This window comes from Labeo rohita, unplaced genomic scaffold, assembly GCF_022985175.1.
Source record: "Labeo rohita strain BAU-BD-2019 unplaced genomic scaffold, IGBB_LRoh.1.0 scaffold_84, whole genome shotgun sequence".
Classification (NCBI taxonomy): domain Eukaryota; kingdom Metazoa; phylum Chordata; class Actinopteri; order Cypriniformes; family Cyprinidae; genus Labeo; species Labeo rohita.
Window position 1 is genome coordinate 580,955 of NW_026129788.1, and position 27,650 is coordinate 608,604.

The window sequence follows — 27,650 nt, forward strand, 5'->3', positions numbered from 1 at the left end:
TGTTGTATTGAACAGTTTGCACAAAACAGTTCCTGACAGTGCAGTGATTCCGTTCACAGCATACAAAGCTCAGCTTCTCTTCATAGAAACTTAAGTTTCATTACCGTTCACCTTTACAGTCGTATGTTTGGAAGAAAAAAACAGACATATGCATGATAAAGTTAAATTATTAAAAGTAAACAATCAGTAACAGGACATTGGAAGACAAAACTGTGAATGTGTACAGAAATAAACTACTTAGCAAAATCTCTATCTACCCTACTGATGCTTCTGTCTAATATCATTTAAAACTGCTGCTATCTGAGAACTTATGACTGGTTTTAGGTGCAAATGACATTTTCTTTTTAAATACGTTGAGCTAAAACTTTTTTGGATTAAATTAATGATATTGTGTTTAAAAGGCACCACAGTGTCAGATGTTATAGTCCACATGCTTTGGTAAGATTCCAGTATACCAGGAGTGACAAACGTTGGTTCTGCAGAGTTCAGGTCCAACCCTAATCAAACACACCTGAACCAGATAATGAAGGTCTAAGAGTTAATTGGAAGCTACAGGCAGTGATTCATTCAAAGTTGGAGCTGAGCTCTTCAGAACTAATGTTGGCCACTCCTGCAGTGTACAATCACTTCTGCTTTGTGAGCATTCATTCCACTAACATCACTGAAGTCTAAAAAAACCCCCAGATTTTTCCTAAGTTTCTGATTCATGGTGAGTAAGGAGGAGGTGAAGGTCCGGAGGCGATCTTCTCATAGGCTGGAGGAGCATTAGGAATCTGGAAGAGAGAAGAAACATCTGATGTGAGTAAACAAATGTGAAATCAAAACGACATGAAACTAGATGCATTTACATTTGTTTATTTAGCAAATGTAGAAGTGTGGTAGCGCTTAGTTTGATGACTTTGGTTTAGTTTGTAATTATTCAGGCTGATAATATGAATATGTTTTGAACTAAAAGGCAGCTATTTCTGATCCTTTGGTCTGTTCATGAGAACAGCAGCTCAACACGCACTTGAACGCACACATTCCAGTCGTTTGTAATCCTCACATCACAGCTAATGATGCAAAATAAAGTCTTTCTGCCCTACAGCCGGTCACATGCTTGCTTTATCCCTTCTGGAATTCTGGGTAACAAGAGCTCTGTTAAACATATTCTTTGAAACCAAATGTGGCTGAGACAAACCCTGCGTACCAATGTGTGTACTGTCTGCTCTAACTAGTTTAAAAAAAAAAAAAAAAATTTAGGATGGATGGTATGTACATTGGGATGCAGGTAAAAACTCAGATGTATTATTTGTCAGGGGATAAAAAGACAGATCCAATAATGTTTTTAAATGCATGTGGGTGTTTGTATATCAGTAATACTTTATTATTATTATTATTATTATTATTATTATTATTAATATATATTTTTTAATATTTAAAATGTATATAATATTTACTAAAATGTATTTTAATATTTATTAAATTATTTTATTTATTTTTTTTATCTTATTTTATTTTATTATTAATACCTGTGACCCTGGATCACAAAGTATCATGTGTATATTTGTAGCAATTGCCAGAAATGCATTGTATGGGTCAAAATAATCAATTTTTCTTTTATTCCAAAAATCATTAGGATATTAAGTACATTTTTCCATATTTTGTAACCACTATAAATGTTATATTTTATTATTTATTTTTCTTTTTTTTTTTTTTGTACCGTAGTTGTATGTCTGCCAAATATTTTCCTATCCTAACAAACCGTACATCTATGAAAAGCTTATTCAGCTTTCAGATGTCTAAATCTCAGTTTTGAAAACTGGACACTTATGCCTGGTTTTGTGGTCCAGGGTCATATATTAAATTATAGTTTCTATTTAGGCCAGATTTACTCATTTATTTATTTATTTATTTATTTATTTATTTATTTATTTATTTATTTATTTGTTTGTTTGTTTGTTTGTTTGTTTGTTTGTTTGTTTCATCATAACATCACAAATTGTCAAACCCTTGTAAGTGTCATTATATTTGTACACTGATGTGTGTTTTGTACCGCTGGTTGCAGGTTGCTGAGTTCGTTCAAGGCCATTTTGTTCTCCTCTCCTGATCCAGACTCGCTGAACTGACCCGCTCTCATCATCTCCCTCCACGACTGACCACCATTTCGGCCGCTCTGAAAAACAAACACATGAGAGGTAAGAAATCATGTTATGAACACATGAGTGAATCCCATAATCATCACAGCTGGAGCTCTGTGAATCCTAACTCAGAAGTACAGCATCTTATTAAAGCAGCTTTTGGCATTTGTTTACATTTAGAGTCATGCATTTGGCAGATGCATTTATGCAAAATGATTTGCATTGCATTTAAGGTGTATATTATCATGCATTTACTAAGAATCAAACCCATGACCTTTATGTTGCAAGCATCATGATCATCCCACAGTAATGCACTCTTTGCCACTTTTCTCTGCTCTGATGCTGTCATATGATATTGGGGTAATGGTGTGATCACCTGACCGTCTCGTGGGTCACATGACTCACCCGGATCATCTTGTATCCGCCCCGTCTGCGGTAATACCAGCAGCCCAGAATGAGCAGTGCTGTGAGGATCACGGCCAGTAAGGCGATTCCTGCGGCCCTGCGTATAAACACATAAACATATAGTTGAGATGAAGAGTCTGTAGTTTTGCTGCAGGTGTTTAATGTTGTTTGAGTGAATGTTCACACACTCTTCAGCTCTGATGAGTCCTGCTCCACGTCTGCTGGAGAAATGAACGCTGAATTCACCTCGAGAACCTGAACCTGAACCTGATCCACCGTAAGACATGATGAACAAAACACCTGAAGATAACATTGACTGCACATTAGAAACTACATAATACAGGCATGACATTTCAGATTTAGTTTGAGATGGATTATGAATGAATGGTGAATCTCATGAAAACATGTCCATGTCTAAATTCACACCTAATTCAAAAGGAAAAAAAGAGAAGAAATTATTTTTTGTGTCAAAATCGAGCATGCTTTCAGTAATTTTTTTTTTTTTAAATTGTGACATTGTCATTGTTTTTAATTTCACAATAGAAATAAGAATGAAATAAGAATGAATAATAAATTATGTTCTGGGTGACAATTAAGTATAGTTTCAGTGTCATTAAAATATATTATGTAATGTAATATAATATAATATTATTTTTTTAATTGTAACATTATTGTCATCCTAATTAAATTTTATTTTCACCCCAAATCCAAAAGAAAAATATGAATTTCTTTTTTCATGAAAATTGAGCATACTTTCAGTACCATTAATGTTTTTTAATTGTCACATTGTCATGATATTTCAAATCTAATTTAATCTCAAATCTAAAAGAAAACTGTTTATTTATATTTTGCACAATAAAGCATGCTTTTAGTACCATTAATATACAGTATGTATTTTATTTTTTTATTATTATTATTATTTTTTTTTAATTGTGACATTATTATCAGGATAATTAAATTAATTCTTGTTGTAATTTAGTAAGATTTTACAATAACAACTTGATACATCTGCAGAAATTAAGGTACAACTAATTATTGTAATGGCTAATAATTGATTTACTCACAATGTAGTTAAACTAGTCACCAGTTGGAAACTTACATTTATTTTACAACATAAATCAGAAAGAAAAATAGCCTTAAATTAAATTTTCTTAAATTAAATGTTCATGCAGCACATGCAGTAAAACATAATTTAAAGTGTGTATCTTGTTAAAGCGTGTTAGTGAAAGTGCGTGATCTTACCTGATTTGTGTAATGTGATTGTGGAGAGCGTCTGCAGTGATTGTGAGCTGCTGATGTGTGTGATTCAGACTCTCAAAGCTCTTGAGAAGTTCTCATGACCATCACGGGTTCAGCTCTCACACTCACAGCCATTCACAGCAGTTATCCAGCGTGAAGTCTGCTGACTGCCTTTACCGCAGTAACTGACCTCAGCATGATTCCTGATGTCAGTGATGTTTGGGGGAAACTGTGTAACTAGATTACAGAGAAAACCAATGTTTATTCTTAAGTTGAAAGCGTGTGAAATTAGTTTCTATGATAATTAAACCATGCATGAGCTTTGCTCCGTTTAATACTGTGACTGTTGAAATCACTTCATTTCTACAGCTATTTAGAAATATTTAACTACCTTAAAATCTTGAGGCTGATCAAAATTATACATGTATGTGATGGAGATCTGAAGCGGTGTTCTGTGATACTGACAATCACCTGCAGAGAGCAGCACTTCACTGTAGGATTCAGACTCTGTCAAATAGCTTTACAGGTTATAGTAAAAAGAGGCTTTACATTTACTTGGCAGTTTAATGGCATAAAATATACATATGTGCCCATTTAGACAAATACAAGGTGTTAAAGGTGTTAAACAAAAAACAAACAAAAGTACTAAAGATGTAAGAATACAGTAAAACTTTGAAATTACTACATTTTTCATTTGTGACTCTGGATCACAACCAGTCATAAGGGTCAATTTTTCCAAATTGAGATGTATACATGAGATATAATCCTGAGATATATATATTTGGCTGAGATACAACCATTTGAAAATCTGTAATCTGAGGGTGCAAAAAAATCTAAATATTGAGAAAATCACCTTTTAATCAAGTATTAAGTTTTGAGATATTTACAGTAGGAATTTTACAAAATATCTTCATGAAACATGATCTTTACTTAATTTTGACCAGTACAGTGTATTTTTGGCTATTGCTACAAATATACCCCAGCGACTTAAGACTGGTTTTGTGCTCCAGGGTCACATTTATGGAAGTGACCGAAATAAACCTTTAGAGTCTCAGATGATGTAGATGTGTTTTTTATTTATTTATTTATTTATTTATTTTATTTTATTTTATTTTTTTATTTATTCACAATACAGATCATTTCAAAGCAACAGAAAGTCCTACTGTTCATTTTTAATAATACTCAATGTTTGTGTACATGTGATCATCTTTCAGCAGTTGGTCTGCTGTAATGCTCATAATGACCAGTAGAGAGTGACACCATACTGTCCAATTTAAAGCATCAGTGCAAATGGGTAGCAGATAAAGGCATCCAAGAATGAACTATATATAAACTTGACACAGGAACAAAGGAACAAAGTTTCCGACTGTCCATTTTCTATCATCACTGTATGATAGTGGTTCTCAAACTATGGTATGCAGAGTCTTACTCCTAAATATTACTGTTTATTTTTCCATGTGTCGTTTGAATATTTCATCATGATTTTAATGTCTTTGTGCATCTGTAAGACAACTGTTTCTTGTAAATGAAACTTAATACAGTTTTCAGAGCAAGTGAGTAGAATAAGGTGCTTTCAAAGCAGTTCCTGTTGTCTTTTGCAGGAGTTAACTGCATTTTTGTTTTTCATTCCAATAAATCAATTCAAGCAGGTTATTGTTACAATGTCAGCTACAAAAACAGAAGTAGGCATTTCCAAACAAAAACATTGTTTTAGTTAAACTCATATCATGGCAGATATCTGCACCTAGGCATGTATCAAATAGTCATGTTGAGTTAAAAGTTCCTGACACTTTTACACTGTTAAAAAAGCACCAACTTGGTTGTTTCAACTTAAAATGTTTGTGCTGCCTTAATTTTAAGTTTGCTCAACTAAAATATCCACGTTTTCATGTTTAGTCAACATGAAATGTTAAGGCAGCATGAACACTGTTGAAACAACTTTTTTTTTTTTTTTTTTTTTTTTTAAACCGTGTATCACTGTTTTATCACAATATTGATTTAAGTAGCAAGAATGCCATCATAACCTTCTTATAACAAAAATGCACTAAAGCAATACACAAATGTTAACAAGTGTTTACATCAGAATAAAGTGCAAACGAATTATAAAGTACAATAGGTAACACTACAATAAGGTCTCATTAGTTAAACTTGTTTATTGCACTAACATTAACAATAAGCAGTGGCAACATTTCGTGCAACCGAGCCATCTACTGTCTCCTCCACTCATACCGCCGTGCGCTTGTCGGTGTTGAGTTTGTTTACAAGAGTGTGCATGCATCTGTGACATGGCGTACAGCGGTGTTGTTGTGATATGTTGTTTATGATGTTATTTGTAGTAAGTAATTATTCATGTTCTGAATATAATGGTAATTTTATTTTGATGGATTGTATTACCGAATACCGGCACATGTCTACCTGCACCATTGTTCAGTGACAGTCGAAATGTTTTTCTCTCTTGCTAATTTTTATTAATTAAATGATAAATTACAGGAAGAAAATAATCCACAAGGCGAGCAGTTTAGGTCAAATGAAGAATATTTTGCTGATTGGATGAACTGACCTGCTGCTTTCTAAAAAGAGAAAAAATGCATTCTGAGAATCAGTATAACTTCAGATCTGTGCATCACCTATATACACTACCGTTCAAAAGTTTGGGGTCAGTACATTTGTTTCTTTTTTTTTTTTTTTTTTTAAGAAATTAATACTTTTATTCACCAAGGATGTATTAAGTTAATAATTAAAAGTTTATTAAGAGTTAATAATAAATAATTTACATTGTTATAAAATATTTATATTTTGAATAAACACTGTACTTTTTAAACTTATTCATGAAAGTATCCTGGAAAAAAAAAAAAAAAAAAAAAAAAATCAGCGGTTCCAAAAAATATTTGTCAGCACATCTGTTGATATTATCCAACATTGATCATTCTAATAATAAATCCACATATTAGAATGATTTCTGAAGGATCATGTGACACTGGAGTAATGGCTGATTAAAAATCCAGCTTTTCATCACAGGAATAAATTCTATTTTAAAGTATGTTAAAATAAAAATATTTTATATTGTAAAAACATTTTGCAATATTACTGTTTTTTTCTATATTTTTAATCAAATAAATGCAGCCTTGATGAGCAGAAGAGACTTCTTTAAAGACTATTACAAGTCTTACTGACCCCAAACTTTTGAACGGTAGTGTGTGTGTATATATATATATATATATATATATATATATATATATATATATATATATATATATATATATATATATATATATATATATATATATATATATATATATATATATATGTGTATATATATATATATATATATATATGTGTATATATGTGTATATATAATATACACATATACACATAGTTTAACTCGATTTAGTCTCTGTATATGATGTGTAAATATCTTACTTGATCTTTGAAGTGTATGAGTCTGTGCATGAGAATCTGGAAATGAAGAACACAAGCATCTCATTACCAAGACAATTTAATAACTATGCTGTAGCAGTATGTAAACTGCAAGCCTAAATTAAAGTGAATGAAAAGTTACAGTTTAGAATCGGTTTTACACCAGAGAATATGATGAAATATAACAGCATTTCATCTTAAACATCATTAATACTCACAGTTTGGTCTGCCACTGTTAATGCTGTTTTGTCTGAATAGAGTCCGTGTCTTTGGTTCTTTAGTTTGCAACTGTCTGTTCACCATTTTTCTCACTTCTTCTGTTCATGTTTAATTATTGTGCAGTTTGTGTTGCTCTATATCTGTTTTCCCGTGCATTATTTTCTTGAAAAATTTGCCTTTGTATAATCTGTTAATAAATGTGTGGAGGCTTAATTAAGTGGTTTATATTTGTTGATGATTGATGTACAATACAGGTCTACTTTTCAGTTGTGCTATATAAACATAATTTTTGTCCAGATTTAAATAAATGAATTGATGAAAAGCTCTTTACAACACAATTAACAATGAAGCGTATAATTACCTTGTGTTGAGCTGAAAAAAAGGAAACCTCCACCGCAGCTCTGCTGCTGTTTTGAAGTATTTAGGCAATGAAGTGAACCGCTCCTCCTTCCTACTCTAACGTGCAATTTGTATTGTGCTTGTTTTTGTGGTCAGACAGATTGAGGCATCAGGAGTTTTCAAAACACTGTTTTGCTGCAGGTGTTTTTCCGTGAATCTTCACACATTATTCAGCTTTGATGAATTGTGTCTGCTGGAGAAATGAACCCTGAATTTACCTTGAGAACCAGGACCTGTATTCACAAAATATCTTAAGGCTAAAAGTAGCTCATAACTCACTAATAAATGATCATAGCATGTCACTAATAAATCTCCTACATTTTTGCTCTAAGAATATTTTTACAAAGTGTTTTTGTAAAACTAGCTCCTAAATCTGTGGAATGTTAGTAGTGAAGAGGACTCCTACGACTAAATCACAAACAATCCTAAAATGGCCTCGAAACGTAAACATTTTAGAAGCCTTTGATAATGAGCTTTTAAAGAGGTATCACCGTAATGGTGGCGGTATTATGTCTTGAGACCTATTGTGTACATGTCTTGTTTTGCTGGTTCTTTATTAATCTACGGCAGATGAAGAGGGAGTTCTGCTCGACTTGTGATTTCCTGTTGTTCTATTTCATGTTTGCTGTTAGCTTGTCTGTTGATCTGCATGTTGTGCGCTGTGTGAATTATGGATTTGAGTTAAGTTGTCAATCTCTTTTCCATTTTGAATATATTGTAAAGTATTGTAAGTACCCTTTTCCACACTTGTAGGTGGTTTTGTAACTACTGTGTTTTTTTTTTTTTTTTTTTTTTTTTCCTTCCTGTTTTTTTTAATTAGAGAGGAAGTTGGGGTAAATTATTGTGCTTTTTTGTTTTTCTTTTGTTAGGGAATCTACTTGTTTCTTTTAGGAATTTTGCTTGGTGTTTGTTTGTTGTTTTGGCCTTTGCTTACCCCTGAAGTTGTGCTTTCACTTGTGGTCCTGTAATAAGTGTATAAAGTATCTTTGATTGTCAGTCTCACTTTGTGGCCTTTCCTTAGACGGGGTTGTAACGGTAAAGAGTGTTGTCATGGTCATTTCACAATTTCACATTGTGGTCCTGTGAAAACGCATGTCTGACGATTCCTGTGAAACACTTCATACTTAATGTTCAAACTGTTGAAATGATTTGTGTGTGTGTGTGTGTGTGTGTGTGTGTGTGTGTGTTCTGGTATATATGGTTTATGAGGACACAAATGTGTATAATGACATGGGTACTACAACGTAAACATGGTTTATGAGGACACTTCCTGTGTCCCCGTAAAACAAAAGGCTTTAAAAACATACTAAACAGTGTTTTATGAAATTCAAAAAGTGTGCACAGTCTCCTGTGAGGACTAGGTTTAGGTGTAGGGTGATAGAAAATACGGTTTGTACAGTATAAAAACCATTACGCCTATGGAGAATCCCCACAAATGCAAAAGTGTGCACTTGCATGCAGCTTGCATACAGCTCATATCTGTAAGTGTATTTTCATCAGTGTTGCTGTGGTTTCTTTAAGTGACTTAAATGCCATTCAGTCATCAGTATATGTGTTCCCTGGGAATCAAACCCACAGTCTTGGTGTTTCCGACACATGATCTAGCAGTTGAGCTGTAGAAATGATGCTGGAGGTGAAGGCGAAGCTCACAGATGTGATCTGTCCACTGTATTTGAGGAGTCACAATCCAGTCCAAAAACCAGAGAACTGTATTACATGTAGCCAATTTTTTTTTGGAAATTAGTTCTTTCACTTACATATTTGTATTTGGTTTAATCCTGAGATCTGCTGTTGTTGACAAGGATACTGATTCAAGCTTAAAGGTGTCATTGGATGCAAAGTTCACTTCTATGTGTTGTTTGAACATTGTGTATTGTCAGTGTATGTACAAATCTACCCTATAATGATAAAAATCCATGCAGTGGTTTATTAATCTGTAAAAATAATATCCCCTTTTTCAAATCGAGCCGTTCTCAGATGCCTGTCGTTGTGGCGTCACATGACAGAGGCCACTCCCACAATAGTTGATTGACATGAGCGTCTGACCTCAGATCAGCTGTAACAGTCCGACCTCTTTGTTTTGATGCTGGAGCAGGGATGTAAGTTACACAAGAATATCTCTGATTGAGCGATTGAGGTGTTGTGTTGCTGGATGTAATAATGAACATAGTGGTCATCATTTACTCCCGACATCTGAGCCGCTGAAGATGCAGTGGATTACATTTGTTTGTGAAGGGAATGAACCTCCCGATCTACATATATCCGTCTGTGTTCACACAAATCATTCATGATCCAGATTCACTTATAGCAGAAGTGAGTAGAAGGGATCTTTTTTTTTTTTTTTTTTTTTTTTTTTTTTTTTTTTTAAATAAATCTCTGCGATCGCCTTTCCTTATAACGTGGTAGTTGGCAAATTTCACGGCTACATGCGCTAAACGCAGCTAAAGTAAACAGGCTCGTCACTCCACAGAGAGGAGAGAGGGGCGGGGTGAGCAGAGCTCATTTGCATTTAAAGGAACAACCCCTTAGAATGAGATGATTTTTGCAGAGCTGATTTTGACAAGGTAAAACGGGTGTTGTTTTACGCAACCATTGAGAATTTTTAACCGAAGTATATTATATTCTTTCATTAAGAACCTAAAGAATATCAACTTCTGGAAAATGGGCATTCGACGACCCCTTTAAATGTTTAACTGGCACAGCAAGCAAATGATGTCTGTCATATGTTATGTTCCATAATATGTTCCAGCAATAAGTCTTTTCCCCTTATACTTCACCCACATTTACATTTACAGAACAAACAAACAAAGATCAGTTTGTCCATTCTCGTCCTGTATAGGGTCTCTGGGATGCTGTAGCCTTATACCATTATTTCTGTCCTGTATGTATAGGATATATAAATGGTTCACCGCTTCTATATTTCATGAATCCGTTTTCTTGTGTAGTTTCTGTTTTTTGCTAAAGCGGATGTTTATGTGGTGATTTCTTAGGTGTTGACTGTTTTCAGATGTCAGAGAAAAGCCCTTGACTGACTAGACTTTTCCTCAGTGACTCATCCCACTGCCAGCTTTTCAGCAAAGTTTTCAAAAATCACTATGAAGGCATGTAAAACAAAGCCTGGCTGTGGTTATGAGTAATGGAAAAGGGACTTTTCAAGATGAGTAAATAAATGAAACACATGCTAATGCTAAGTCCAACTAACTGAGATTGCTAGTCTTGTCATCTTCCTAAGTGGACATGCCTTTAGAGATGCACCTTTCATACAGATTACATAATTGGAGATTATGAATTAGTAAAAGTAGACATTTCAAAGCTTTCTATAGATATATTTCTCATGTCTGTGAGCAGTTTTTTTTATTTTTTTTATTTAGTCATGTTCATATTTATTCACATGCATGTTTGTATGAGTTTTTGTCCGATTTTTGCCCACTAGTTTAACCTAGTAACATTTACCTGTCAACATGGCGGTAACAAACTTTACTATGGTAAACTGCGCTGTCATTTCAGGAGGCTAGCTTTTGCCAGCTTATTGAATTAATGATTTTTAATGAGCAACTCTTATCTTATATTAACATTAGGTTAGCTAATGTGAAATTTTGTTCAGGTGTTGGTAGTTAATGTTGGCCAGTAGCCTTTTGAGAAAATAAAATCGTATGTTAGCTAGGTTAAACCAGTTTTATGGCTAGCTGCCTTTCTAGTTTTAGAATGAATTTAAGATTTATTTTGTGTGTGTGTGTGTGTACTTGTTTTTGCTATAGTAAAATCTGAAATTGGTCCCCACAATGTTAAAAAGTGATTAAAAATAGTAAGTGATGTTTATCTGAAAATGTAACAATGCAAACATGTTTTCTGTGAGGGCTAGGTTTAGGGTTGGTTTAGAGGATAGAAGACAATATTGTTTAGTCAGTATAAAAACTATAGAAGTCTATGGAAAGTCCCCACAATTCACAAAAACAAATGTTTTGTTTTTTTTTTTTTTTTTTTTTTTTTTTTTTTTTTAAAGGCAACTGCAATGAAGCATCAAAGACATGGTTATGCCATAGTTATATTTCTGTTGCCTGTAGATTCTTTGTGAGGATAAATCCAGAGGATACAACATAATGCAGTGCAAAACTTCGGGAGAAATGGTGAAGATGCACTGTTCCAGCATTGGAAGACTGTATGATTGTGTTATACATGCAGTGTTTTAAATAAAGAATTTGATATTTTGTAATTGTCTGTTTTAATTGAATGCCAGTAGTACCTATGTAGAGTAAAAATAAAATGAATTCAGTATAAAAATTTTACAATCTAATTAAATCTGTATTAAAATGAATTACAGTGGTATAATGCTGAATTAGTTTTTTTTTTATAGTAATTTACTGTAAAACAGTACAGTTTGCAACTGTTAATTAAATAGTTTGCTACTGTAAATCTTAATTGAGGTAACTAAGTTAGTTACTGTTAAAACCCTTTGAAATGTCTAACAGTGTACATAAGTGTGAGAGCACCAAAGCTTTTTAGTAATGAACTGATCAATTCCAAGACACTTCTCCCTTTCACTCATCTTTGGCCATTAAAAGAGAAAGTACAACATTAAAACACTGAGAAATATATTTTTATTTTAAGAAGTATGGAGTCCCCATGAAATGTAATAGTTTTAGAAACATTATGTACAGAAATAATTATTGTTTGTATCATACAGTAAAAATTGTGATTTATAAATGCATTCAAAATATAATATATAATGCATAATAACACTGAAGTACATAAATACTTTATAAAGAACACAATTTATACACTTTAATTAGTGACTGAATATGAAGAATGTTCTGCTGGTGCTCCTGTCTGAAAAGAAAACACGCTCTTAGTATGATAGTGTAATAGAATTGACTATTTAGTCTGTTTGTGTGATTTGCGAGTAGCTCACCACATCTGTGTGTCAGTCAAAATAAAACCGTCAGGATCATCAGAAACTAGACATTAAAAACATACACCTGATTATTCTCTGTTTTTACAAGATTTTTATACACTGTTTTTATATGGACGAATAGTAAAATTTAGGCACGATTTTACATTCAGACACCAGATGCAATTGCATTATATGTTAATTAAATAATGGTTTTAATCTTTAACATCATAAATACTTACAGTTTGGTCTTCCACTATTAATGCTGTTCCGTCTGACTCGTCTCAGCATCTGTTTGTCTCCTAGTTCATTCGATTTTGTCTCATCCTTTTTCTTTGTCATTTTTTTCTTTCTCGGTTTAATTCTCCTGCAAGATCTTCTGCCAAGAACTAATTTCTCTTATTTTTTTCATTATCTGTTGAAAAAGTTTTGTTTAGTTTCATTATAACACAAAAATCAGATTGTCAGAAAATCAGTGCGCATGATAGTGTTGTTTGCAGTGAATATCTGCTAGTCAGTTGCACAACGCATTTACTCTGCTGTGGTGTACATGTTCTGCTGTTGAGTATATTATAATTCATATTGATCTGTATGCAAGGTTTTTGAACAATGTGTTTTTAATGACAAGACCTAGATAGCCATTAGCTGATATAATGCTGATACACATGGTAATGGTGCCAAATTGTTTTCACAAGACCTTGCATGTTTAATTCTGAGAGTAATATTCAGTTATACAAGTAGTTATTTAATAATCAGGTGAAAAAATACCCGATGCCATAGAAGAACAGTTTTGTCTAAATGGTTCCATAAAGAACCTTTAACATGAATAATTTTTCTGTTTCACAAAAAGTTCTTTGTGGTGAAAGAAGGTTCTTCAGATTATAAAAAGGTAAGAAAGAGGTGGTCCTTTAAAGAACCTTTGACTGCATGGTTCTTTGTGGAACTGAAAATGGTTCTCTATGGCATCGCTGTGAAGAACCTTTTAAAGCACCTATATTTTTAAGAGTGTAGTACAGCAGTAATTTTCAGATGAAGTTTTTGTGGTCTGTGGTAAGAAGTCACAAGTCAGGACATGATGTTATTGAGGTTTTGTTTTATCTTGGAACCGACAGAAATGTTTATCTTTAAAACTGAATCTGAAATCAATATGTAGTTTTACTTTCATCTTGAATTGAATTTTTATGACACATCTTCTCCATAATACCATGTTTTTTAAATAATGAAAATGTATTAGGTAAAGCATTATTAATACAATAAAAACAAAGTTAATAATAATATAGTTTAAATAAGATTAAAAAAATAATTATTCAATAATTTGTACAGAGTGCAGAGTATTAGCAAAATGCAAGGAGTGGAGAAAAGCAAAAGAAACATAAGAGAGAGTAAAGAGTAGGTACATATACATATATGCGGGAAATGTACATCCTCCCAAATGGGTGTTTATGTCTATAGACTGTAATTTTTCCGTTCCATTTTCAGTTATGTCACTCTTCCGTCGTGTCACATGTTATTGTAACGACTATAGGTCAGGTTAGGTCTAGCTGTTGTGATGAGTCAAAGGTTCCAGGTAAAAATAGATACAAGTACAGCAAAAGGAGCACTTTGAAATCCTATTTTACATTTTACAAAAACATTTTCTGGAAAAGAACATCTAGTACCATTAATGACTAATTTTGAGAAACATGTTAATCAGACAGTAGTTGGAAGATGCCCAACATCTAACGAACACCAGTAAAAAGATATATCTTTCACACATATATAAAATGGACATAATATACATTTTTGGAGATTACTGCATGGAGTATCACAAATCAAACAAAAAAAAAAAAAAAAAAAGAATTTTAACATAAATGAGTGACAGTAAGTTTTGGGGAAGTTTCTCTGAAAATGTAATTAAATTACTGATTACTCCTTTTAAAAGTAATCAAATTACAGCTCTGTCTTTTACTTTTTACTGAAAGCAATAAGCTGCTGCATGCGTGGTTGGAAAAAATGCAGGGGATTTCGAATGGTAGGTGGATTCTCTGATTGTCCATTGCATTTTAGAAATCAACATTGTTCAACGTTGCAAACACGTTATAAATAGAAACGCTGCCTATGATTAAGCGTGTTAATCATATTTGTTTTATATAGTTGTTCTTGTTGCTTTTGTGCAGTACTTGAATTGCAATTCATTTGTTTTAGATATTTTGTTTCGATATTTCTATTTTGCGAGAGTCCTGCAAATCATTTTATTCTACCGCGTCCCGCACATCGCATCTCTGCCCATCCGCAGCCGCACTTGCCCATCAAGTCTTTGTCCCATCAAGTCTTGATGGGCGGGCAGAGACTCATGTGAAGGCAATAGAAGCTGATACGATGCTCTCCACACCCGGTACATTCTCAAGAAGTTTTAATGTGCCGTGCTGCACTTTCAGGTGTTTTAGAATGGATATGGAGTTTTTCACGGTTTAAATGGTTTTCTTCCCCTCTGACAACGCACGATCTCTCTCTCTCTGCGCATGCGTGAGCGTCTGTGGAGCGAGTGTGGGCTGAGCGTGTGGTGAGTGTGAGTGGTGTTTGCCCGCTGTGGCTAAACAATTGCTTTCTCTTTTCTTTCTTTTCTATCTTTTTTTTGGTTTTGGTTTTTGATATCAGCGGTGTCTTGAGTGGTGAAAGAGGGTTTATCTGAGGGTTTTCGGGCGTCGGCAACCAGTGTATCACTGGGAAGCATGGCAGCCCAAAACACAATCACCAGTTTGGACTCCCTTACACGGCGTCACGGAGTGAAAGTGGTGTCCGTTGTAAATGTGGAGGAATGCATCCTGGCTGTTGGAGATGTTGTTGGCCATGAATGTGTTTTAGCGGCATCTAGAATGAATAGCGCTATTGTTTTGTTTTTGAGTTCTGTTGAGAAAGCAAACGAAGTAGTGGAGAAGGGAGTGATAATTAGTGGGTTATTTACCCCGGTGCTTCCCCTTTCTACCCCCGCTAAGAAAGTCACGCTGTCTAACGTTCCACCGTTCATTAAGGACGAAATGTTAATCAAAGAACTGTCACGGTTTGGAAAGATAGTCAGTCCTATGAAAAAAATCGCTCTTGGGAGCAAGTCAGATTTGATTAAGCATGTAGTATCATTCAGAAGATTCATTTATATGATCCTGAATGATAATAGAGATGAGCTTAACCTGAATTTGAAATTAAGAGTTGATGATTTTGATTACAGTGTTTTTGTAAGCACTGATGTGATTAAGTGCTTTGGCTGTGGAAAAATAGGGCACTTAGTGCGTTTCTGCCCAGATAAAAATGATAAAAACATGCAAGACGACTCGACTGAAAATGGTGTGCAGGTCAGGGATGAAGGAACAACAGATATTGTTCCTGAACCAGCTCAAGTTGAACCCAGGCCATCTACCAGTGGATTGACTGATATACTGCCTCCTGTACAGACAGAAGAGGTGAATCAGGCCATAGTTGAAAAAAATGGAGACGAGTCAGGTTTTCCTTTCGTGGGTAAGAGTGAGTCCAAGGCTGACAAGAGTATGGATCTTTCACACGTTAACGTTTTGTCGGATAAAGCGTCTCTTTCAGAGACTGCCAGTTTAAGTGATAATTTAATGATGGATATAGATCAGGCTGTATTTAAAGCACCCTTAAAGAGAAAAAAGAAGGACAAAGTTTTGGAATCGAAACAAGCTAGAAAAACAGAAAGTGAAAAGGAGTCAGATGTTGATGATATTGGTAATGAGAGTGATTTCTCCGATTCTGGTGCATCTAGTTGCTCTCAGAGTGAATGGATATGTCAAGATTATGATACTGAGGAAATAAGGAAGTTTTTAAAACTGACAAAAAATTTGAGAGGTGTACAGGTTGCTGACTATTTTCCAGACATCAAACGCTTTGTGGAAAACACTAGGATATTCATGAGTGAGGGTTGTTTCACAAACAAAGAAGTATATAGGTTGAAAAAATTTGTGACTAAATTGCAAAACCAACTGAAAAGTTAATGATAGTAAACTGGCTCAATTTTATTATTTGCTTGTTTTATGATCTAAGTTTATTTTTGTTTTTTCAAATGGGTGACATTCGCATTGCACCCTTAAATGTGAAAGGAGCTAGAGATTGTATAAAACGCACAGTGATATATGAAACTTTGAACCAGAAACAACTTGATGTCTTATTTATACAAGAAACACATAGTGATGCAATTAATGCTGTTGAATGGGAAAAAGAATTTAAAGGTCTATCTTTTTTAAGTCATAAATCCTCACTTAGTGGAGGAGTTGCTATTTTATTTGCAAGTAGTTTTACTCCCTGTTCTACTGAGGTGGAAGAAATTGTGAAAGGCAGATTGCTAAAGATTCGAGCTCAGATTGAGAATCAATTTTTTGTTTTCATTTGCGCATATTCCCCAACTTTGCCGACAGAAAGAATGGTGTTTTTACAAACCCTTGCTGAAACTTTAGAAAAATGCAATAGTGAGGAGCATTTATTTTTAGGCGGAGATTTTAATTGTGTGGAAAGTAATGTAGATAGGAATCATGTGGAACCACACATGCTTTCTCGTAAACGACTTATTCAGTTGATTGAAGCAAATGATTTATGTGATGTATGGAGGAGTTTAAATGGGAATTTAAAACAGTATACATGGGCACATGCCCGTGATAACGTGTTGTCACTAGCGAGATTGGATAGATTTTATTGTTTTAAGCACCATCTTAGTATTTTCAAGACCTGTTCCATAACCCCAGTTGGGTTTTCTGACCATAGTTTAGTCATATGTACAATAACCTTAAATTCTGTTAAGCTGAAAAGTGCTTACTGGCATTTTAACACACATTTATTAAGTGATGCACATTTTAAAGAGACATTTAAATTCTTTTGGGAAAATTTTAGAAACACTAAAGCGAGTTTTCAGTCTTTACAAACATGGTGGAGTTTTGGTAAAACTCAGATCAAACAATTATGTCAACAGTACACTCACAATGTCACAAAGGATATAATTAAATCTATAAAAGTTTTAGAAGATGAAATTTTAAGATTTCAAGAAGTGGCACAATCAAGTGGAAGTCAAACACATATTGAAGCCCTTTTTTTAAAGAAGTCTGTGTTGTCTGACATACAAAGAGTGAAAGCACAGGGGGCATTGGTCCGATCACGGTTTAAAGACATAGACCAAATGGATGTGCCTTCAAAATTCTTCTTTAGTCTAGAAAAAAAGAACGGTCAAAAGCGTGTTATACACTCTTTATTTGCTGAGACCGGTTCTCTTATATCAGACCCCATTGAAATTCGGAAAATAGCAAATGGTTTTTATGAAAAGCTTTATAGCTGTGAGTACAGAGAAGATCAGGTTGTCGAACAGTTTTTCTTTGAGGATCTGCCAAAGGTCTCTGAAGAGTCTAACGCAGCACTCAAGACAGTAATAAGTCTAGGTGAACTGCATGAAGCTCTCCAAAGTATGGAGAATGGCAAGGCTCCTGGGATAGATGGGATCCCAGTTGAGTTTTATAAAGCCTTTTGGCCTGTGATAGGGAGGGATCTGCTAGCAGTTCTCAGTGACAGTCTAGTCGGAGGACTTCTGCCGCTGAGCTGTAGAAGAGCGGTCCTTACCCTTTTGCCAAAAAAAGGTGACGTGAGAGACATAAGAAACTGGCGACCTGTATCTTTGTTGTGCTGCGACTATAAATTGCTCTCAAAAGTGTTGGCTACTAGATTAGGAAGGGTGTTGGAGGAAGTTATCCACCCTGGTCAGTCTTACTGTGTGCCTGGGCGATCAATTTTTGATAACATTCATTTAATAAGGGACTTATTTGATGTTTCTAAAATTTTGGGTATAGATATGGGTTTGATTTCCTTAGACCAAGAGAAGGCGTTTGATCGTGTAGAACATTATTATTTGTGGAAAACGTTACAAGCATTTGGTTTTAGTTCTGATTTTATTGGATACATAAAAGTTTTATATAATGACATTGAGAGTGTACTGAGAGTTAACGGTGGCTTATGTGCTCCTTTTAAAGTATGTCGTGGGGTAAGACAGGGGTGCTCTCTGTCTGGTATACTTTACACACTGGCAATTGAACCACTGTTAAATAAATTGAGAAGAGTTTTAGAAGGAGTATCCTTACAAGTCTGTAAAAGTACTTTAGTTTTATCAGCATATGCTGATGATGTTGTCATTGTACTAAATAAGCAGAATGATGTGGATACATTATTAAAAACATTGAGGGAGTTTGAAATAATTTCCTCAGCAAAAATTAACTGGAGTAAAAGCGAAGCAGTTCTAGTTGGTAAATGGGAAAGAAGGGTACCAATACTCCCGAATGGGTTAATTTGGAAGAAAGATGGTTTTAAATATTTAGGAGTGTTTTTAGGAGATGAAACGATTGTTCAAAGAAATTGGGAGGGAATAACTGAAAAACTGAAAGGTCGCTTAATGAAATGGAAATGGATTGTAAAAAATATATCATATAGAGGACGCACCCTTATTATTAATAATTTGGTGGCCTCTTCTTTATGGCACAGATTGGCTTGTATTGAACCACCTGCATGTTTACTTGCGAAAATCCAATCCATTTTAATAGATTTTTTTTTGGGACAAAATGCATTGGGTGCCACATAATGTCTTATATTTACCAAAGGAAGAAGGAGGACAAGGACTTGTACATCTACAAAGTAGGACTGCAGCTTTTCGGCTACAATTTATACAGCGTTTTCTCACTGGTCCAAAGAATTTAAGCTGGAGGCCAGTGGCCAGTATGATTTTAAAGACTGCTGAAGGACTATGCTTGGATAAGTCTTTGTTTTTGTTAAATCCCCAAAAAATCAACACATCCAAGATGCCAGAGTTCTACAGGAACCTTTTCAAAGTCTGGGACCTTTTTCAAGTGAAAAGGACTGATTCCACATCATCTTTATTCTGGCTATTGAAGGAACCACTGATTTATGGATCAAGATTGGACTTTTTAGGTGGTTTTGGGGCTCTGACGGAGGCATTTTTTAAATCTAAGATTGTAACGATTGAATGTTTAATCAAAGTGGCTGGCCCAACTTTGGAAAAAGCTGAACATGTAGCTGCTCTTCTAGGAGTCAGATCCATTCGAATTGTCACAAGAGTATTACAGAAGTTACAATCTGCTCTTACAACAGAAGAATTAAAAATGCTTCAGGGGTATTGTAAAGGGGAATTAACCCCTAATGAGAAAGACAATTTTCCCAGTCTTTTGCTTTCACAGAATTTAGGTGATTATACAGGCTTTTTGCTAGAATCAGAAAAGGTGACAAATATAGATTTGTGTGAAAGTAAAGGAAAAAGAATGTATCAAGCCTGTGTAATATCTTTTAACAAAAAGGGATTACATGAAAGATTGGATACGCCATGGCGTACTGTTTTTATGATGAGTAACAAAGTAAGACCAGAGTGGCGAGCACTTTATAAGCCACCGTTAACTAAAAGAGCTGGAGATTTACAGTGGCGAATTATGCATGGTATTATTGCTGTTAATGCTTTTATTTCTGTTTTAAATCCAGATGTTAGCAGTGAATGTCCTTTCTGTTCTCAGAGAGAGACTGTTTTTCATGCCTTTGCATATTGTTCAAGACTTAAGCCTTTATTTGAGAGTTTGCAACATTTTTTTAATTGTTTTAATGAGAAGTTTTCGGTGCATACTTTTATTTTGGGTTTTAAATATGTTCAGAAACGTCAAAGTGAATGCCAGTTGGTAAATTTCATTTTGGGTACAGCCAAAATGGCCATTTACGTCAGTAGGCGGGATAAAATTGAGCAGAATTTTGAATGTACTGTTGAAAAGGTGTTTACCGCTATGATAAAATCGAGGCTTTCAATTGATTTTCGTTTTTATAAAGCTATGGACTCTTTAAATGTTTTTGAAAAAATATGGTGTCATAGAGGAGCTTTATGTTCTATATTTGAAAATGAACTTCTTTTTGCATCTTTTTTATAAAATGATGGGTCTTTGTGAAAACTGTTTTATGTGAGTATTTGTTTTGTTAAATAAAGCTGTTTGAAAATTCAAAAAAATTCTCTCTCTCTCTCTCTCTCTCTCTCTCTCTCTCTCTCTCTCTCTCTCTCTCTCTCTCTCTCTCTCTCTCTCTCTCTCTCTCTCTCTCTCTCTCTCTCTCTCTCTCTCTCTCTCTCTCTCTCTCTCTCTCTCTCTCTCTCTCTCTCTCTCAGGCAGAATCACCATCACCTGTGGCTCGTTATGTGAATGTGACTGGAGTATCCACCTTATTTTTCAACATGGAATTAAGCTGTTTTCTGGTAATGTGTTAGACGTCAGGTTCATAATCCGCCATAAAGAAATGACGAGAAGAATATAGAAGTGCAGTAAATGCTTAAACCGTTTGCACTACAAACCAGTGTGTTCTAATACATTAAAATAATATGGTAAGACACACCAGTTTGCAATATCAAGCAGCAAAATTAGCTTTTGTGCAGCTAAAAATAGCTGGAAGTGGGTGAGACCGGAAGCCAGACACAAAAAAAATTACAAATGGCTGCACTCACTTCTCCCCTGTTCCAGATTGAATGTTGTGTATTCGCAGTGGCTAATAATCCTTCAGTTGTGAACCTTTTTTTTTTTTTTTTTTTTTTTTTTTTTTCATTTATTTAAGCTAAAAGCAAGTGCAAGAGCTTCTACTCTATTGAATTTTGTTATCTGTATATTGTTGTGGGAAGCCTAGGGAGAGAGTACTGTTTTTCTTTGGACTTCTACTTCATCCCCGTTTTTGGTTCAGTTAGGAAGTAGAGGGAAGTTTTATGTTTATTTCTCTTTTCTTTTGGACGTTTGAGGTAAGTTAGTTGCTTCCTATTAGTTAGTTGAACATTTTATTTTAGACCTTGCTCTCTCCTCTTTTATGTTAAATTTATTGTTCCTTTTTTTTTTTTTTGCAAATAAACCTATTCTCTTGTAACTATCTAAGTTGCGGTCATGCTACTTCCCCTCCTAAACCCCTAGACAGGAAGGGATAGTAACACTACCCACGCTGCAGCCCACTATTTTGTGTGTGCACTTGGATGGGTTAAATTCTGAGTATGGGTCACCATACTTGGCCACATGTGGTGTTTTTTTTTTTTTTTTTTTTTTTTTTTTTCTTGGCCCTGCTTCTCTGAGTGTTGCCATGTTCATTTCATAATTTCACTGTGGTCCTGGCTGTAGTCCTGGTCTATGATGTGGTTAGGAAACACTGTGTGTGAAAACACCTGTCTGATGATTCTTATGAAACTCTTGATACATATTCTTATACATATTCAAACTATTGAAATGATTTGTGCACAGACACATACTAACATATGTGAGTGTATTTTCATCTATGTTGCTGTGACTTTGTGGATAATCTAATTCAAAGTGACTTCAAGTCATTCAGTTAACAGTATATGTGTGTTCACTGGGAATCAAACCCAGTCTTGGTGTTTCTAGCACATGATCCAGCTGAGCTGTAGATACAGTATACTGTAATGTTGGAGAGATGAGATCTGTCACAGAAACCTGCTGTGATTCTGATGTTCACCTCTCGAGTGAATACACGTCACTGTATTACAAGAGTCAAGGGTGAAAACAATGCCACACTTGGAGAATTGAGAGGAATATTGCATGTATATATTGTAGTTATATTGTAGTATATATTGTAATTTTTTTTTAAATTAAGAAATGAGTTCCTTCACTACATAAATGTGGATTTGATTTATTTCTACAGATTCAGCTTAAAGGGGTCATTGGATGCAAAATTATAATTGTGTGAAAATGTGTGTAGACAGTGTGTACACAACCATCCTATAATGGCAAGGCAAGGAAAGTTATATACCATTTCATACACAATGATAATTCAATGTACATAAAAATAATCCTTAAAAAAAACACAACAATAAAATCAAGGAAATTAAGAACACTTATTGTATATACATTTATTGATGTATACATTTATTGATATATACATAAAATACAGTGCAATCAATTCAGACGAAGTACAGTTCTCATTCAGTAAATGCACAACTAAACAAGTGAGTTTTGAATCTAGATTTAAATGTAGCTAATGTTTTAGCACATTTGATCTCTTCTGGAAGCTGATTCCAACTGCGGGCAGCATAATGGCTAAAAGCGGATACCCTTGGTATTTCTAGCTGAATCGATCCTAATGATCTCAGTGGTCTGGTTTATATTCAGTGAGCATATCTGCAATGTATTTAGGTCCTGGTCCATTGAGTGATTTATAAATGAGTAAAAGTACTTTAAAATCAATTCTAAATATAACTGGAAGCCAGTGTAAGGATCTGAGGACTGGTGTGATATGCTCAGATTTTCTGGTTCTGGATGAGCTGCAGCTGTCTAATGGTTTTCTTGGGAAGGTCAGTGAGGAGATCATTACAATAATCCACCCAGGCATGAACAAGTTTCTCCAAGTCTCGACTGGAAACAAAACATCTAATTCTTGCAATGTTTTTGAGATGATAGTATGCTGATTTAGTTACTGCTTTGACATGACGACTGAAACTAAGGTCTGACTCCAGAATCACACCAAGATTCCTGACCTGGTTTTTAGTTGTTTGACCCCTAGAATCAAGGTATGCATTCACCTTAAGAACTTCCTCTTTGCTTCCAAATGAAATGACTTTAGTTTTCTCTTTGTTTAACTGAAGGAAGTTCTGGCACATCCAACTGTTCATTTCATTAATGCATTGGCAGAGGGAATCAATGGGGCTGTAGTCATTTGGTGATAAGGCTAGGTAAATCTGGGTATCATCAGCAGAGCTGTAATAGGCAATTTGGTTCTTTCTCATTATTTGACTTGACTTTGAGTGGGAGCATATACAGGCTAAACAAGAGCGGCGCTAGAATTGAGCCTTGAGGGACTCCGCATGTCATGGACGTCCACTTAGACTTAGCCCGACCCAGTTTTTTGCAGTCTCTCTAGAAGAATGTTATGAACGACAGTGTCAAACGCAGATCTAGTAGTACCAGCACTGATATTTTGCCAGGATCAGAATTTAAGCAAATATCATTTATTATCTTAAATGCGCTGTCTCTGTGATGTGGATGAAAACCAGATTGAAAATTGTCCAGGTATCCATTTGAGTTTGAGTAGTTGTTCAGCTGATCAAAAACAACCTTTTCAATAATTTTCCCTATTAAAGGAAGATTTGATATTGGTCTAGGGTATGTCTAAAAACTCTTATCTCGTTTTCATTCCCAACTTCAAAATCGTCCTACATTGCTGTAGAAGTACAGACTCAGTGTTTACAAAGTAACATGCAAAGATTAAATGCCCTTTAAAAAAAAAAAAAAAAGTAAAACAGCGATGTAGGACACTTTTTAGACATACCCTAACTGTATTGACTTGGATTACAGAGACCACCCATGCGCATGGCAGAGAGTAAGACAAGACTAACATTTGAGGTTAAAAAGTAAGTAAATTATCAATTTGTTCAAAAAATGACAGTTTGTTTTGCTAAATAAGACCCCTCTTCATCGGGGCACCATTAAAGTTCACTCACTCAATATATATATATATATATATATATATATATATATATGTACCTTAACATAAAAAAAAAATAATAATAAAGAAAAAAGTACAATATAAACAATATAAAATATACAGTGTTTAATCAGTGAGTGTAAAGAATATAAAGAATATTCTGCTGGTCTGGTAAAAGGGGCTGATCCTGTCTGAAGAGAAAACACTCTCAGGACTGTAACACATAGTATACTGTCAGTATAATACAATACAAACTCTTACTGTCAGTGTAATAGAAATTAGTCCATTTAGTCTGTATGTATGTATATGGTCAGTAAGATTTCTACCTCATCTGTGAGTCAGTCAGAGACATCAGAATGAAAGTGCCTGGATCATCAGAAACTACACTCTGTGCAGAATTATTAGGCATGTTGACATTCTGGTCTTTTTTTTTTTTTTTTCTTTTTTTTTTTTTCAAACACATTTTACCAATTCCACATCAGTCTTAATAACTACTGTCAATTTTGTATTTAATCATTTATGTGTGATATATAACTGTCTGTGAAGGCTGGAAGTGAAAAACTCATGTGTGCATAATTATTAGGCATGTTTTCTTTTACAGATAAAATGAGCCAAGAAAGAGATTTAACCCAGACTGAAAAGTCCAAATGATTAAATGCCCATGAGAAGAATGCAATACTAATGCATTACAAGAATTTGCAAAGTTAAGGCTTGACCATTGGACAGAGAAATACTTGAGTCTGCATGGTCAGAAAAAAGAGGTGGAGAAGAAAAGATGTATGTTAACTGCAAAACAATTAGGAATGAAGGTGAAGAATTAGGTGTGACACCATCAGGAACCGTTTAGTCTCCAGCGCCACCATTTTCCAGAACTGCAACCGACCTGGAGTCTTCAGAAGTGCAATGTGTCAGGTTCTCAGAGACTTTGCTTGGGAAAAAATAATAAAAAATGCCCCTGACTTAATAAGAATAACAAGCTGATGTGTCGTGAAATACATGAAGTTTTTTTTTTTTTTTTATTATTTATTTATTTTTTTATAGGCTTTATAGACCGATAAGTTGAGAGTGACTCTTGAAGGACAAGCATCACATTCTCTTGTACCTCTGATTCAAGAATTTATCTTCCAAAATCTGGCAGTAAGTTTTGGGAGTTCATGTTTAGTCTCTTATCCTGAAAAGTCTGACTTGCAGAGATGGACTAAAATGAACTCCCAAAACTTTCTGCCAGATTTTGGAAGATAAATTCTTGAATCAGAGGAATCAGAGATGCTTGTCCTTCAACTTATCGGTCTATAAAGCCTATAAAAAAATAAAATAAACAAAAACTGTCTTCATGTATTTCACAACATGTCAGCTTGTTATTCTTAAGTCAGGGGCATTTTTTTATTATTTTTTTACCAAGTCTCTGAGAACCTGACACATTGCACTTCTGAAGACTCCAGGTCGGTTATAGTTCTGGAAAATGGTGGCGCTGGAGACTAAACGGTTCCTGATGGTGTCACACCTAATTCTTCACCTTAATTCCTAATTCTTTTGCAGTTAACATACATCTTTTCTTCTCCACCTCTTTTTTTCTGACCATGCAGACTCAAGTATTTCTCTGTCCAATGGTCAAGCCTTAGCTTTGCAAATTCTAGTAATGCATTAGTACTGCATTCTTCTCATGGGCATTTAATCATTTGGACTTTTCAGTCTGGGTTAAATCTCTTTTTTGGCTCATTTTATCTGTAAAAGAAAACATGCCTAATAATTATGCACACCTGAATATAAAAGTTTTTCACTTCCAGCCTTCATGGACAATTATATATCACACATAAATGATTAAATACGAAATTAATAGTTATTAAGATTGTTGTGGTTTGGAATTATTATTATTATTATTATTATTATTATTATTATTATTATTATTATTATTATTATTATTATTATTTGTATTTGTATTGAATAATCAGTAAAGTTTAGGGTTGATTTTTACATTCAGACACCAGAGAAGATGAAACTGGATTATGTATCAATAAAATGCATGTTACAGTGTTTTATATTTAATATCATAAATACTTACAGTTTGGTTTTCCACTATGAATGCTGGTCTTTCTGACTTGTTTCTGGGTAGTGGTTGTGTTTGCACAGATATTTATCACTTATTGGTTACTGCAGTTTGAAAGCTGGAACAGGTGGTACATGTTGTTATCCTACTTGCATCAGGCTGACCGACACTCATATACATACATGTTTCAGTGAAGACTGACTAATCTGATTGGCCATTGCATTCATAAAATGAATAGAATTGTGTGTGATTGGTTATAATGTGAAACGCTTTAAAAGCTTGTAAAAAAACAACAACAAAAAACAAAAAAACAACAACAACAAAAAAAAAAACAAAAAAAACAAAAAAAAAACAGAACAAAACAAAAAACATGATCATCATGCAAAGATCTGTGAATGTAAAGGGATTATGAACTGCATTTTTTTACAATTATTTTGTGCTGTTCTCTGAGTTCACCTTGTAATGTTATCAAGATTTTTACATCAAAAACATCATAATTTAGAGGTAGTAGGCAATTTTTATGTCCTGTTTTTAACCCCCCTCATCAGAACACTTAGTTTGAATAGGTGTGGTGGATTGTAGACTCTGGAGTAAATGCCCACTGCTATGATTGGCTAATAATGTGTATGTTTGACAATGTACATTCATCATAGACACTGTCAAACTTGCATAAATACTGAGATCAAATGATTCAATATCGTTGCACAACATCGCCTTTTTGCTTTGTTTGTAAACAAATATGTGCTAAAATGACGTGAACAAAGGCCCAAGTTCTAACTGGTGTGGATCTTTATTAAAAAAGTTTCCTAATGTTGGGATCAGAAGGAAGGAGGCAATGCAAGCACTGCCAAGTTGTGGGGAAACACTGCACAGCTTCTTGTCTTCTGCATCTTTATCATTTGGTTTCTAAGTAGACCTGCGTTCATTATTTACGCTACATGTGTGAATTGGTTGGGGAGGCTAAACGGGTAGCAGTGTAGAGGCAGGTGTTGATGATCTTCTGCGGAGGCAGTGCTTATCCACACTATCACATCATAGAATAGAACATTCCACAAGTTGTGGTTTTGTCAGACTGCCTTCAATATAAGATGTTTTTAGACTTACGACAAAGTTTGAATTCTGAAACTTATAGGATGTTTTATAGTACAATGTGTGTCCGCATCTGTCTTTGAGTACAGAAGAAATGACTGTTCTGGAGAAGCTTGCCATCTGTCACACCCTGGTAGTGTCAGAAATGGGTCTCAGGGTCTCTGACCCATGATCTCTTGTCACCTGAATAATCTTTTAGAGATATGCTTTGAGTTTGATGTCTATATGGAGATTTGCAAAGTTTATCTAGATTTGAACCAATCAGAACCTTCCTAACCTATGCATTGACATATTTAGCAACCTTTGTTAGAGTATAATTACTGGTGTTTTAAAAATGTACGCAGAGCAGCTT

General features: G+C 34.5%; 1 protein-coding gene and 2 long non-coding RNA genes across 7 annotated transcripts; 1 reads left to right on the forward strand and 2 right to left on the reverse strand.

The window, feature by feature from the left end:
* Nucleotides 1-627: 627 nt before the first annotated feature.
* On the reverse strand, nucleotides 628-7,849 carry mlana (melan-A). Of its 5 annotated transcripts, none has more exons than XM_051104912.1 (9): nucleotides 7,762-7,849; nucleotides 7,400-7,587; nucleotides 7,185-7,220; nucleotides 4,156-4,235; nucleotides 3,768-4,001; nucleotides 2,714-2,825; nucleotides 2,526-2,622; nucleotides 2,036-2,155; nucleotides 628-773 (listed from the first exon to the last, which is right to left on the reverse strand). In XM_051104912.1, exons 6-9 carry the CDS (start codon nucleotides 2,809-2,811, stop codon nucleotides 705-707), a joined length of 384 nt encoding a protein of 127 aa, XP_050960869.1. In that variant the 5' UTR covers nucleotides 2,812-2,825; nucleotides 3,768-4,001; nucleotides 4,156-4,235; nucleotides 7,185-7,220; nucleotides 7,400-7,587; nucleotides 7,762-7,849; the 3' UTR covers nucleotides 628-704. The 5 variants fall into 5 exon arrangements, with proteins under 5 accessions (XP_050960869.1, XP_050960866.1, XP_050960868.1 ...); XM_051104909.1 differs by having other exon boundaries at nucleotides 4,156-6,334; XM_051104911.1 differs by lacking the exon at nucleotides 4,156-4,235.
* LOC127162114 (uncharacterized) lies at nucleotides 663-11,995 on the forward strand. Its single transcript, XR_007827263.1, has 3 exons — nucleotides 663-798; nucleotides 2,048-2,177; nucleotides 11,864-11,995. It is a non-coding gene; the product is annotated as an uncharacterized LOC127162114 (long non-coding RNA).
* Nucleotides 11,996-12,474: 479 nt separating this feature from the next.
* LOC127162095 (uncharacterized) lies at nucleotides 12,475-13,109 on the reverse strand. Its single transcript, XR_007827260.1, has 3 exons — nucleotides 12,930-13,109; nucleotides 12,709-12,754; nucleotides 12,475-12,626 (listed from the first exon to the last, which is right to left on the reverse strand). It is a non-coding gene; the product is annotated as an uncharacterized LOC127162095 (long non-coding RNA).
* Between the last annotated feature and the right edge of the window lie 14,541 nt (nucleotides 13,110-27,650).